Below are 14869 nucleotides of genomic sequence, written 5' to 3' on the forward strand. Positions count from 1 at the left end.
CATAGTTTAAACATAATAGCAATTCATGTGGAAGTATGTTTGGTTGATCATAAACCAGATCTTATTAAAACAATTGTAAATCTGACAGCTGTTATAAAATGGCACAAAAATGCATTTGCCAATGCATTTTAAAATGTTAAATGTCTAATCATTCAGGCTCTGACAGAAGCTAAAAAATTCATGAATTTTCAAAAAGCTCCCAGATACAGATAACTACACCTCAAATTTTAATTAAAACTTTATTCAAAATCAGCTGGTAATTAATCAATATTTATGTCTGTTTGTGTCCACAACATAGAATATATATCACTGACACTTTGTTGTATTATTTATAAAACAAACAAACAAACAAACAAACAAACAAATGCTGACATTTCCTAACAAGGTAAAAAAATAAGTGCAAAAGCATGTCCAACCAAACAGCAACATAAAAAAATAGCAAAATACACTCATAGCTAGACCATAAATGTGCAAATGTGGCTGTAACATATGTTTGAAGTTTTTTTTGTTGAGATGTCCATCTCAACAAAAAAAAAAAAACACATCTGCAAAAGGTATGCAAAAGGTGTGATTGAACCTACAAGTTCCTACAAGATCTGTTTTTTTAACTTACAGTGAGCAAAGAGAAATGGCATTTGTGGTCGTATGCACCATTACATACTGAAGCAAAAGTAGCCATTACAATCACGCAACAAACAAACGGCTTTCTTGTACAGATTTTAAAAATTACATATGAATCAGAAGGATACAATAACTATCAGTAATGGATGCACACAAAGGCGCACCAGAAATGTTTCTGCTTGCTCAGTAATGCTGATTAAGTATTTGAAATTGAAGGACATTTAACATATTTGCTTAAATGAAATGTGTAGGCGTTGGTTGCTGGGTACACATTATTTATAAGCCATTCTGTGCATTTGTAACACTATATTATAGAACAGCTCCAACGGAGCATCGATCTGGAAATTCTTGGCACAGCTTGATGCAGCATCCGTGGACGTTTGTAAATGTGAGGTCAGCCATTACTGTGGCTTTATTTAAGCCACAATTTAGGCTTCATTCATGTCGTTAATTTTGTTTATTGGTAACCTTTCACCACATCCCCTGGGCTCAACTCACATGGCACATGGGGACAGTCGTAGTCAGAGGACTTCCCATTGGAGGGTCCATAATCCTCGCTTTGGTCTGAGTCCTCCACTGTGCCTCCTGACTCCGAGAAGCCAGACCCGTCCTGGGGCTCTTTTGGGATGGGCTTAACTTCAGTGACCTCCGCAATGGAAGTTGAGCTCTCATCTTTTGATGAGATCGGCTGATAACCTGGGTAGTCTTCACTCATTTTCTTTGGCTCCTGTGGCATACTTGGCTGGTTTTGAGTGGTCATCAAACTGGCCTATTGCAGAGAATATAAATCACATAATTTGTCTTTTCTTGAAATAGAACAGTGTGAAAAACACAAAATGGGAACTGGTAGTATAATTGATAACACTGTGATTATTATTTTTACTTTTTCCCCCAAAATTACCAAACCATGACTCAAAAACTGTGGCTGGTACTGAGCTATGAACTTCATGTAATGGTACGCCCTTATTTTTTTAAATGACTGACAACTTATCTTAAAATGCTAAAAAACTGTATCTTATATTCAAATTGGAAGAGTAGGAGAGATGGGACATACTATAACTTTGGGTAATGGAATACGTTTTATCCATTTCTTGCACCACAAGAGGAAGCCAAGTACCCCAAGCAACATGATGGCGATAACAGTCAATGTAACAGCAATGACAGAGGGCACATCTGGAAGAAATATTTTACACTGTGTTATCATAACTGAATGACAGATCTTTATTTAAAGTGTTTCAAAGACATGAAATTCAGCTAGCTTGATAATGAGAGAATTAGCACAGTAGCATAAAGGGAAACTTCACAAAATACTGAGTGGTGCACTCTTGGCAAGTGTGGTACAGTTATATTTCAGACATTGCCCTACACTGCCTTTCTTTGTGAGCACACATACACTAGATGCTGTTAACTATAGCTTCCCGACCAAGAACATATAATAATTCCTTTATTCCATTAACAGCATGTCTGATTAAACTAAGCAAGACTTTGTCTGTTAGCTATCTGCTGGAATAAAGTCTCTAATTGTCTTGTCTTGAATTGTTTCTAAAATATTCTGGAAATGTCATATACATCGCATTTTATGTCCCTGAAAAACATCTCGCCTACATGTTACACAATATCCTTAAAGCCTGAAGCTAAATAAGACTTTGAAAACTGTCATAATTTTGCCTGTGGGAAATAGAGATGCACTGATACTACTTGGTGATGCTTGTATCGAAGTGATAGAGCAAACACTCATACTTAATGTCTATGGGAACTCAAAAATGAAAAGGCAAAGTGGGAAACGATAATGCTATGCTCATTTGCATTTGCCTTTTCATATTGTCAGATACAGCGCGCTGATGTCAAAAATTAAATCGCAAACCGGTACTTCGTCCCCAGGTTTATCGACGTTGGCTTTTCGTTTACTTTTTGTCTGATTTGTACCGCAAAATCTTCTAACTTCTAACTAAAGTCTAACTAATGAAGTGAAATGACAAAAAGATATTCTAATTTTATTTTTGTCAGAAAAGACTTGTGAAAATGAAAATGAAAATCAAGTTATCTAATCTCATTGTTTATTTTGGCAGGATATGTACCCAAAGGTATTGAAAAAGGAATGGCTAAACAGGGTTTGAACTTTATTTTACCGTTTTCATTTTCATTTTCATTTTGGCAGGGATTACCTCCTATAAATATCTGCATCATCATTTAATGCTTCCAAGTATGAGTGCACTGACGTATAATGACATAACCTGTAAACACGCTGCAAAACACACAGTGGAACACAAAGCAATCTGTTTCCTTCCTTTGTCTTCCACAGCTTGGAAAATTCTCCCAGCATCATTTATCAGTGTTGAGAGCAAACAATTCTGTAGCCTAGCTACTCAAGTGGTCAGCGAGAGAAGAAAAAGACATGCATGTGAGAAAGTGGAAATGCTTCTCATCAAAAAGAAAAACCGTCCCATTACGTTTACCCAGCCAAATTAGAAATGTTACCTATGTTTATTTATCAGTTAGCCAGACTGCTTGTAGCTGGCTACTGCCTGTGCAGAGAAGGCACTCGAACTTTTCTATATTCCTGCAGAATTATTTTTGTAGTTATCACTTGCAGTACATGGAAGTATGTATTAACCTTGTTTGTTGAAGCTAACAAAAAAATACTGTTCTGGTGAAATATTACATCATAAATGTTTTCTTTGAGTAACTATAATGCTTCCTTCACCACCACCCCCCCCCCCCCCCAAGTACTTTTATCTGTAGTCGGCATTCGTATCATTCTTTAAAAATTTGGTATCAGTGTAGATCTAGTGGGAAATATATCATTGTAACTCAGGAAATAAATCATAAATCAATTAAAACGTTACAGTGGAGGTGCTACTGCAAACAGTACACCACAAAATGACTCCCTGCTGCAAGGCACAACATCAGCCTCTGGTGACTGGGAACAGAAATGCTTCTCATGACACAATTCACTGTAAGGTCGAGTGCAGTGTGCTTTACAAACTGGTACCAGTCAGCCAACTGTAGCTTCAAATAGTAGAAACAAATATAATGACTTATAAAGTGACAGAACTACATTTGCTCTGCATTGCATAAAGGTCAAGTTCTTACTTAGGGTAGGTGGAGGTATGCTGCGTTTGTTGCAGGCCGTTTCTTTTGTGGAAGTCAAAACGTTGCTGATCACACCCTCAATAAGGAATTCGAAGCAGTCTTCAGCCTTGAATTCTTCAAGGACTATCTGCTCACTGCATACGTCATTCTCCACTGAACAATTACTTTCAAATATGACTGTGAAGGTGGACTGGACAAATATAAAAACAATAACAGTTAAGGGAAAAAATTTCTACATTTCTTTCTACAGACCACCTCACCGCCTCAAACCTTGATATTTTGTGAGTCTGTCTATATAACAGTATCTGCTAAACAGATCTATAAATGTGGCATTGAATACTTAATTCAAACATCCAAACACAACTGACACAAGGCCCCTGACAATACACATTTCACATGTACCCTGTCTCACCGTTGATTGTTCAGTAATCTTGTAAAAAAATTCCAGGTCTTCATCATTCTTATCATCCAGGAACTCGTTGTAGATGTAAAGAGGATGTGGAAACGAAATATACAATTCTCCTGATGTGAGAGAAATATTTAAAGGTGGGAAGTCCAAAATGCCTGGAGAATAAAACAAGTTAAGTTTACATTGAGTGCTGTAAGTGCCGTTCATATGCAGAGCATGATTTCTCCATGTCCTTTGTTAAACAGAAATGATAAAAAAATAAATGAATAAATAAAATAAAATAAGAGATCAATAGATTGACACTAGTTTCTGCAAGAAGTTAAAAATAAAGAGACTATTCTCACTAGATACAGACTACACCAGATTCAGTTACCTGTGTTTGAAGAAAACTCCTATCCTAAGTTTAAAAACACATTTATATACAAATTATCTTACATTTGTCATAAATGTAGTAATAACATTTCTGACAATGACTGAAAACACTGACTACAAACTGTCCCCCAGGTTACCAAATGCAATAGCGTGGCAGATTTTTTTTTGTTTAGATTAGACAATTCAGATGACCTAAACAACAAAATGTAAACACACTTTGTTTGAGAACCAGACAATGTGCCCCGCTGGAACTTACACTCATGTTTGCTTTTAAAGTCCCGGTTATAGCTGAAAGTTATAGGACTACTTTCATACTCTTCTGATCCAATGATTGTCTTCAAAGTCAACTCAAACGAGTCTTCAATAGACTTAGTTTTTTCAGTCACATCAAGCTGATACGAAGTTGTGTTTATATATTCAATGGCAGCACTGTATAAAATACAAGAGAAAAACAGACATACAAACAACAAACAAAACATAAATAAATAAAATGAACAAACAAATAATGGATTTTAGGCAGAACAAACTCAGCTTGTCTGAGTGGTATGTAAGCTAAGGAATGGCTCAAGGAGCTAACTGCACCAAGTAACCTTCTAAGATTAACTCTAAAACGAGGCACTGGAAAACCTAAAAGTATCAATAACAATTTTGTTAGATCTATCTGCAGCGATGGCAAATACTAAAGTCATTTCAAATATTTCAAAAATTCCATTCATTCTTATGCTGGCACTGTAATGAAGACAAACTGTATTTATAATGAGACTTTTCCGCGTAAGTCTTTGCGATGCCTTTATTAGCATGTCATGGAGCTTTCCAGACGTAATTCAAGTTGCCATTAAGGTGGTATAGTAACATAGTAACACATAACAATAACATATAGTAACACATGATTTATTACCTGGAATAGCTCCTGATTTCAACTGTGAATGTTGGGTGGAGGGATGGATTAGAGTAATTCCAAAACAGAATATTTCTGAAGTTGTGGCATTCAATGTTCACGTCAGTTGGAGCAGGAACTGCAGGGAAAATAGATGTCTGACAATGTAGAGTCAACTTCAACTAATAATATTCAATCACCTATATAAAGGTACTGCTTGTTGTTATGGGATCCACACTACATCACAAAATTTTATGTACATCATGATACAAAATAAAAAGCATTCTACTATTGCCCCCTAGAGGGTAGACGAATGTTAGTGTTGAAACAGCCCATGAGGACTTTTAACTGATTCATTAAAAACTGGATTGATTACTTGTCTTTTAAATCTACGCAGCCATCGTGACAAGTAACTAACAACAAAACCAAAGGTCATTCCTAAATTTTCTGATACATGTAAACAAAACTAAACAGCTATCTTAGATACATAATTGTGCAGACAATTTAAAGTTTTGGAGGAAATTCTATTGTTTTTCCAAACAAAATCTTTGTTAATCCAACAGTTCATCTAACAATTACTCTGTAATTTTCTAAAATATCTTTGTATGCAAACTCTACTGAAAATTAAACACTGCAGGTCTTATGATTTTTTGCAATTTCTGCTGCAATTTTTTGCAGAAGGGTGAGTATTCCACATAGATGTCAGCAGATTTGGTACAGACACAGGAAGGAAGAAAGATTGCTACCTCGTCTCTAAGTAGTGTGGTAAGTTTTTTGTTATACAATCCTCACCATCTAATATACAAATCAGGATGCCATTTAGCTCAGCAGTTGAGGCTGCAATTAGAATTTAGCTTGTATTTGCATCCATGCATTCAAAAGGTGAGACTCTTAAAGACAAAAAAACATTGAAAAGAACCAACAAAAGTGTTCATTTCAAATTATAATATTGATTAAATGTTAATATATTACTTTGCAAACTGATTTTGGAAATGGAAACACATCTTTCCAAAGTAATTTTCCAGCCCAAATCACCAGTCATGATTGCATAGACCAGAAGAGCTGTGTGTGAAGTCTTGGAGTATACCAACTCGAGTGCTCATTTTACTACCCATGAATATGTTTAATGAACGCTAAAGGACATAAAGTGGGCTAGTCTTTCTTATTCATAAACCACAATGCTTTAGAATTATATTGCTTACAACTGGAACTTATATTATTAGATAATTTATATGTTCACATTTTTGTCGATGAACTGCTCAGTGCTGTTTTGAGGAATTTAAAAGCAGTAATGACTGTCTTGTGACAGTTGTGCGATAAGAAAAGAAACGAAAAAAAAAAAGAAAAAAAAAAACAAAACAAAACAAAAAAACAGAAGTCTCTGCAGGATTGCAACAGTCTATGAAAGCATGTGCTGTTTCTTTGGGGAAGGAGGAGGTCCAGGCAATTTTACCAGAGCAAAGGCCAAACAATTCACAAATATAGGCAATCTTTTTATCAGCTGTCACTGTCTAGCTAAGCATCTGTAATAAATGTAGGTCTAACTGGGTTAAGATATAACGACAATATATATATATTTTTTTAGAAAGACAGCTTCATCTACACTGATCTCAAACAGACCGCATCACACGTGCAAACACTGTTTCCTGCGACCTGATCTACTACAGGAAGTTTTCAAAGTGTTACATTTATCAAACAATATACCTACAATTGCTATGTAGCCTAAGTGAAAACTCTTTCTTAAAAAAACTGAAAATGAAAATAAAAGTTTGCATGCACATGGACTAGGCAGGGAAATCCCAGTTCTCGTGTGAAACTTCTGTTTAAATGTGTAATGAGTAAGATTCTCTGAGGTTCATGAAATTCATTTAGGATCATAAGATAATTTACACCCATCTTAAGAGCATATTACTCACTTTCCTCTGAAAAGATTAAAATGTAAATTTGAATCTCAGCTCTTTGATCTGTTTGCACTTCGGTAAAAACTATTTTATTCAAATTACGTCCAGATCTCTCGAAACATCAACCCAAGCATTTCCGTTATGCATCACTCAAAATGTCAAAACAAAGAGGCAAGCCCATTTAATCCATACTTTAAATCAGTTTACCAAAATGGTTCATAATGTTCCATCAGAAAGAACTATGGACTCTCAGTATGAAAAAGTAAATAACAATGTGACAAATGAAAGTGGTGACTACCCACATTCAGCCTAGTCTGACCGCATGATTCTAGCTTTCACACCTTTTTTCACAAACACAAGATGTAAACTCACAGCGGTTAGCAGTGATAAAGCCTCAGTGAAAACGAAACCAATACGTCCTCTAACACATTCTCACTAACACATTACTGTATAAACGTGTCCCCTTTCTACAAATTTCTTTTACAGTTCATGGCTTTGGCTCTTATACAGACCAGCGCAGTATGAGCTTATTTTGTGAATATGGGGAAACCCAATTACTACTAGCAGATAATAACTGTATAACAAACACCTGAACAATCCCATGAAACTTGTGACAAAATCACAGGACTATGCCTACATAAGAAATATGAAATAAAACTTTTGTAAGTAATCCCTGAATAGTGCAAGAAATAATTTATACACTGTGCATACTTAAGAATCCTTACTAAAAATAAAAATTCTCTCTCTATATATATATGTCATAACATTAGACATTAGTTCCAAAACAGAAGTACTTCAGGCACAATCATTTTGGCAACCCTCTAAAACATTCAATGTGACACTAGCTTGGCTTAATGTATCAAAACAATAACCTAGGAAAACTGAATTTCTCACACATTTCACTTGTCAGAAGCACTATCTACTACCAAAAGGGTGAATCTGTAGATTCAGCAGTAGGTTTTACGTTAAAGTTACTCTCACTAAAACATATGGGAATGGTTTCACGTGTCAAAACAACATAAGGATACCAAATCTCTCTCAAACCTTACTAGTCATAAACACCATCAAAAGAATGAAACCGAAATGTAAAGACAAAACAGTAGGTCGACGTGAAACGTTTTATTAAATAGGCTAAACCAGGTCACATTAAGGTACTTTCTTATGGAGAGGAAAATGCTTAAAATATTGTCTTGGTCGTTGTAGGCAAAATTAGAAAGAGGAAAAACATATTTCACATTTGATTATTTGGTCTTTAAGAGTGGCCTTTTAACGTAAAGTTGAAAATAGTTAAGTTAATGAACAATAATGTCACTGCTGAGGCAACCGTGAAACTAACGATACTACTCAAAGATGTCGTCTAATCGCTATAAAGGCCTGCTTCCAACAGCCTACTTTGGGGTTGGTAACAGTTACATTCGCCAAATCATGAGACAACAAAAATAAAACCGATGTTATAGATTAAAAGATAATGAAGTGTAGGCCGTTATATTTCAGTTCTGAACTAGGCATCACATTTTGTGGCCACTGACGTCCACTGCTTTCACACAATTTAAAATCATGTACAATTAAACCAGGATTGTGAACTAAACATCAGCTTTTTCGTGACTCACTAGCTACTTTTAGCCATAATCAAACTGAGACAAGATTGTGTAAACTAACGTCAGAACCTCCGACACCACTCCTGGTATATTCTGTAAACAAAACTACGGTACACAGTATCGACTGACTATTCGACGCGAGAAACGTGTGATAACGTTACTTACTTTCGCCACCACCTTGGTCAAAGAAGAAGACGTATAACAGCATCGCTACCACCCAAGCCATTTCGGTCGTGTTCGTTTTAGATTGTTCCAAAGTATTGATCTCAGTAACAAGGAAAATTATCACTGCTTCGTTTCCAATGGTTATGTTTCAAATACGTTAGCTGACTGTCTTCATAATTACACAGATCGAGGTACTTCCTGTTTCTGCTCAGGCCTCTGTGGCTTTTGTCTTGGAAAAAAAGACAGAAGGAGTTAGCAAACCAGATCCACAGTCCTCCTTTTAGTTAAGATATTAAACAGCTGTAGTAATCAAATACTACATTTTTGTCGAAACAATTCTACCTGTACTCGACCACAAATGTACAATCCCACCATTAAGGCGGCATTAAGAAAGTCCCTGGTTGACAGCCTACTAGTGGCTGCGTAAAAAAGTGGGCATGTTCAAGGATATTATATGCACATGGCGCAACATGCTTCTAAGATCTGGGAGCAGGCAATATATGAGTTTTACATTGAGTGAATTTGGCGTGAAGTATCTAAAGCAGTGAACTCAAGATGTGTCGTAGGCACTTTTTACCTTTTTCGGTATTCACAATAAGAAGCCAAGAAAAGATTTTGATTCGAAAAGACGGCGTTAAATCAATATTTGATACTCATCCTTATGCTGTTCAATATTTGATCTGATGTTTTCTAGCATTTTGGACTGTACCATTACTGGGGGGAGAGCGTTGGGTCATGCATAAGAGTGAACCACTTTACTCGATCATTTGCTAGCGTTAGTGGAGATGCACTGAGAAAGAAAGGTTAACTGGATTGATTTAATTTATTGTTGAATGAAAAAAGAATGTTGTTTGTCTCAGTGTCAGGACAAAAAGCAAAAACAAAGAAATAAATAAACAAAAAATGATGCTCAGCGTGCTTTTGGATCGTTTAGTCGTGGATACACAGAACACAGAAAAACACCACAGCAGGCACGTTTTACAGCAACACAGCAGCTTGGCAAGCATGCCCTATAAATGTTAGCCCTATAGATGTCGCGATTCAATAGCAAAAAATCTTTTCGTGTCATTATAAATTTCATTTCCATATATTAAACTGTTTATTTAACAGGGTTGCTGCTCTGGGAAATCTAGAAAATTTAACTACAATTATCGATGTTTTTGGTTACCGAAACAGGCAATTACAGCAATAAGGGAAGTCAATGCACTATTAGGCCTAGTAGGTAAACTAAATTCTTTAAATATTTGTGGGGTCACACAAGTTTACATTTCATCACACGCAGGTGTTTAAAGTGAGCAGAGATGTCTTCTTTTTCCACCGTAAACTTGTCATTATGACTGTAAAGCAGTATTTGAGTTTCGGGCTGAGATTTCTGTAGTTTATTGGTGCTGACATTAAATTTCTTTGTTCGCTCGTTGTAATAATCCTTGATGTGATCACCAAAACTAATTTGACTTGAGATTGTTTGTTTGTTTTAACTGAGAGCGTGCTAAAAAATGAACAGAGACCGACTGAAAAGATGTTTTAAATGAAATATGAAAAATAATTCCGAGAAGCTCAAAGATCTTTTTCAAATAACCGTTGTTGCCATCTGGTGGACGAACAGTTACAATGTTAGAGAAGGAATGTTCAGCGCTGGTGTACACGAAAGACCCAATTTTTTCACAGTTTCCCCGGCTACACCCCACCCTCATCCGGGCTTTGTTGTGGACGTGGAAATGACACACTCTACCGTTCTCAACTTACATCCTTAAACTTTTGGGAAACCACACATTCACTGTTACAGCAGGCCTGTAGTGGTCACCTAAATTAATCACAGAAAGGGAGAGCGCTGCATTAGGACGCACCCTTGTCTATTTTGCATTGAGTCTGTACTTAGTGCACTCCGTTGGATATCAAGATTTTTTCAACGTCTAGGAACAGACTAAAATATTACTATCTGCCTCTGTCCTGAAAAAAAAAGTAGTTTTAACAAAACTCTGTTACCCCACCTTTTAACGCAGCTTAAAGGCTTCAGCTACAAAAACCATACGGCAACGTTTGAGAGGAGATTTGTGGGATATGTAGTGAAGTGCCCAGTTTACCCTCAGCGGTAATGCCATCTCCCAAGAATCGCCGCTGCCACTTCAGCGCTAAACTTGAACGTGCCGTTTTGACGTGGGCGAATCATCCTGTTAAGAAAATGTATAAGAAGAATTCAGGGCACATCATCTGAGAAGCGCAGGCTTTCTTATCACAGGCAAACATTTGTATCTGTAGGCAAAATGATGGGAAAGGGTTTGGTCCTGTCTCGCCATGTGCGTCACGTAAGTAAACGTTTTAAAATGACTATTTATCTAAACCTTACAGTATTTGCCAAAGTGTGGTTGCAGAATTACTTCGGAGAGTTTTATCAATAGCTCAACATACAGGGCCAGAAACTCAACGAAAAAAGACTGATATTGAATTAATATAGCAAACACGTTTCGGGTATGACTTTGCCTTTATGCCTTTTCAGAGGATGTTCCAAATTTATTCGTTTCTCGGGAACTCCGGATCGACTGATCAAAAGAAAAAGCAAAACATTACTTGGTAATTCTGTCATTTAGGACGCTGACATTATCTCGTCGCACAGTCGTGTTTTGATTCGCTTTTCGATCAAAATCTTCAACAACCGGACCAATGTCACTAATCCAAGCATATCGTTTGAAGTGAAGTTATGCTGTTAGAGACCTGTGGTCGAGTACCAGTTTGATCCATGATGGGAGCTGATTATGTTTTTCGCTAACAGTTGCGCCAAATGTGGATGGATTATATAGATGGTTTTCTTTCTTTCTTAGATTTTTCTTGTTCTATCATCAGCAACGTTGATCATATACAGCAGGGGTTTTGTCTGAAGTAGTTAGTGTGCCATTTTAAGGCAATAAAGAGATCTCATACAATACATCTGAGCATTTGTGGCCACTTGAAAGAATGATTCATCTGGGATTTTCCAGCAAAAAGATTCCATTGTGTTGACGACCTTCGTTCTTAGCCACGAGGAGTAGTGGGAAGCTATGTAGATTGGGCCTCCCCTTTACAGTGAGGTTACTGCATAGGCAGTAAATGAAGAGTGCTTAAACACAGTTGTGTTTCTATGGAGAGAACATGGAACCAAGACAGAAACAAATCTGTTTTAGTTTTGTTGTTCGTTTTTCATCTTGAAAAGAAAAGGAGAAGTTGCAAGTCTTATTTTTCTTCAGCAGTGCAAACATGAATATGCTTGAGAAAGACAACTGAGTCATAACTGTTATATTAGCAATATGTACGTTGTACGCTTGTCATTTGAGTAAGAGTAATCTTTTAAGGCACCTCTTTAGACTAAGTTTTGATGATTGGCTTGTTCTGCTTAAGGATCCACTGGTCTGAAATCAATGTGTACTGAACAAAAATATTTAAATAAATCTTGACACATATTAGTGTCAGATAAGCATAAACTCCATAGTATACCATAGTAATGACCATGCTGACAGGAATCTGGGCTACTTAACGAATCCCCTGTCACTTATTTCCTGGATCAACAGTTGCCATCTTTAATGTTGCCTCTGTCATTTGCAGGTATGATCCCTCAAAGGCCACTGTCTTCCCTCACATCTAGTCCAGACTGCAATTCAAACTGTTCATACCAATTCTTAAACCTGGACGGAACCATAAAGAGCCAAGAAACAGCATGTGAACTAATGGATCGGTTACATTTTAATAGAGTTGTATTCCTGTGAGCAGACCCACTCTTTACTGGAGTTTCACTTCAGGCTACAAATTCTTCACTTCAGAAAGAAGCCTGCGGTACCAATTTGCTTAACTGCAGTCATTTTGTCACATCCTCGAATGAGTGATCTCTCTCCGTTTCTGCCACGTCCATGTCCAGATGAACTTTAATTGACTCAGTTTTATGCTAAACTGCTGAAAGAACTTCTTAGCTATCATGGTACTACAGGTTCATCTGGGCTGTGTCATACTGTCATGTCTAGTGTGGCTGACTTTGCCTGCCTTCCCATGGTCAGAGTTCAAATTGGCTTATGTGACTGACCACAGCTTGATCAAGTGCACCTGTGTCAAGGATCTGGCAGCATGTGTTATTGATTCAAGTGAGTGCAACTGCAAAAACCAGTCGTTCTCTGCTCTCTGGCTTGCCAGCAGTTCCAGCTTGGTGCATGTGAAGCGCCTAACAGTCTGGTACACATCACCACTCAATGTTGCACTTTTGCTGAACCACTCAGAAATACGACATCTGTCCCTGGTCAGGTGTAACTCTTCAGAGGGCAAACCCACCTCCACCTCTTTTACAGACTATTTTGCAGTGCAACAACTGGAAAGGCTTACTGTCTCTTTCCCCCTCTGGAGGTCAGGACAGACCCAGGACATTGTCTTGGGTAGAGACATGGGTGCACTTTACCATGAGGAAGCCAGGCTTGCTATCATCCAAACCTCTGTTCTACTGGGGGAGACCAACTTGAAAGCCTACACTGTTCATACCATTGTGGACAGTAGTGGTTTGCCTGCATTTCCAAACCTCTTCACTTTTCAAGATGGACTTCCAGAGACATCCAGCATATTTGTAACATTCCTGTACTGACGGATATTAGAAACGAAGTGTACTTGGCAGATGTTGTCATCTCTTTCTTTCTCTCCCTATAGCCGTTTTCACATATGCACTATAACCGCAGAATCCAGCATTATGTCCGAAGTTGCCCTTTCACACATGCAGCACACAGCAGCAGACAGTCCGAGTCAGACGCTTTCACATATACTCGAAATACCCTGTTTGGTTTAGACGGGGGTGGCTGCCTGGGTTGAGCATGCAGGAGGCAGGTCATGACGCAAAACAGTACTCCGCGAAAATCGCAGTGTTTTGGTTACAACAAATCGAAAAAAGCGGACGAAGCTGCCGACTTTTGTCTGAGGATTTCGGCGTCGGCCCTTACTGATAGAAGTTTCCGAATCTCGCCGTCTCTCCTGTTAGGCATTTTCGTTAGCGTCTTCATGTAAATTACCTTTCTACTTCACCCTCGGATGTTTGTATTCTTCCGGTTTCGCGCCAGTCGCATGTTTGAAACACGCCCACTCGCTTGCTGTGTATACTCCGGAGTATAAACCGCTCTATTCACACATGGACCCAAACGAAGAGAAAACGGAGTTTCTACAAGGGGGCTGGTAGATTGAAGTCCGTTTAGAATCCGAGTCGACTGATTCGGACATTTTTGTTCACACATATGGCCTCTGAGGTTAGAATCCCGATTATTTTAGTGTTGCAGTGCATGAGTGAAAGGGGCACATGACTCTGCTGCTAATATTTTGCTTTAATTCACCGAGAGTATGAATGGCTAAGTACACAGTTTGAATGGGCTTAATAATATACCGCAGTTGCAAGGTATCCTGTCATTACACATCTGCAGTCTATGACAGACAAGTATCTACTGATGTGTGACCTTTCTCGGAAAAGCATCTCCTAGTGTAAAAACATGAGTAATTGGATATTAGAGGAAGTATATGGTAGCCTCAGTTACCACAGATGCTGCCACGTGAGAAGAATATTTTATTTATTTTATAAGAGGACATTCCAAATTATAGTGTAATTGGACATGGGGAGGAGTAATGAAACAAAAATTACTTGGATTCTTTTTATTTGCTTCTGTCTCTTAATAGGCTGGATTTAATGAGACTAGCTGAACTGCTCTGTGGCTAGGAAACTCCTTTAGTAAAATAAAAGTGTTGTGAGTTGAGCATTCACTATTTCATCATGTCATGATGACTTACTCTTAAAGCTGATAGCAGGCGGTCATAGTTATTATTTTGGACTACCAAGAACAGCTTT

The 14869-nt window shown here is 37.6% G+C and overlaps 2 protein-coding genes across 3 annotated transcripts; one reads left to right on the forward strand and one right to left on the reverse strand.

Moving 5' to 3' along the window:
* Positions 1-225: 225 nt before the first annotated feature.
* On the reverse strand, positions 226-9702 carry ifngr1l (interferon gamma receptor 1-like). Of its 2 annotated transcripts, none has more exons than XM_030772684.1 (8): positions 9614-9702; positions 9037-9265; positions 5394-5511; positions 4752-4924; positions 4127-4278; positions 3715-3904; positions 1676-1794; positions 226-1390 (listed from the first exon to the last, which is right to left on the reverse strand). In XM_030772684.1, the coding sequence occupies exons 2-8, from the start codon at positions 9095-9097 to the stop codon at positions 1079-1081; spliced, it is 1125 nt and encodes a 374-aa protein (XP_030628544.1). In that variant the 5' UTR covers positions 9098-9265; positions 9614-9702; the 3' UTR covers positions 226-1078. The 2 variants fall into 2 exon arrangements, with proteins under 2 accessions (XP_030628544.1, XP_030628543.1); XM_030772683.1 differs by lacking the exon at positions 9614-9702 and adding an exon at positions 9379-9443.
* A 3277-nt stretch (positions 9703-12979) lies between these two features.
* Positions 12980-13630, forward strand: LOC115810406 (uncharacterized). The gene has a single exon (XM_030772335.1). It carries the CDS (start codon positions 12980-12982, stop codon positions 13628-13630), a length of 651 nt encoding a protein of 216 aa, XP_030628195.1.
* The last annotated feature ends 1239 nt before the right edge of the window (positions 13631-14869 follow it).

This window comes from Chanos chanos, chromosome 4 (genome assembly GCF_902362185.1).
Source record: "Chanos chanos chromosome 4, fChaCha1.1, whole genome shotgun sequence".
Lineage (NCBI taxonomy): Eukaryota > Metazoa > Chordata > Actinopteri > Gonorynchiformes > Chanidae > Chanos > Chanos chanos.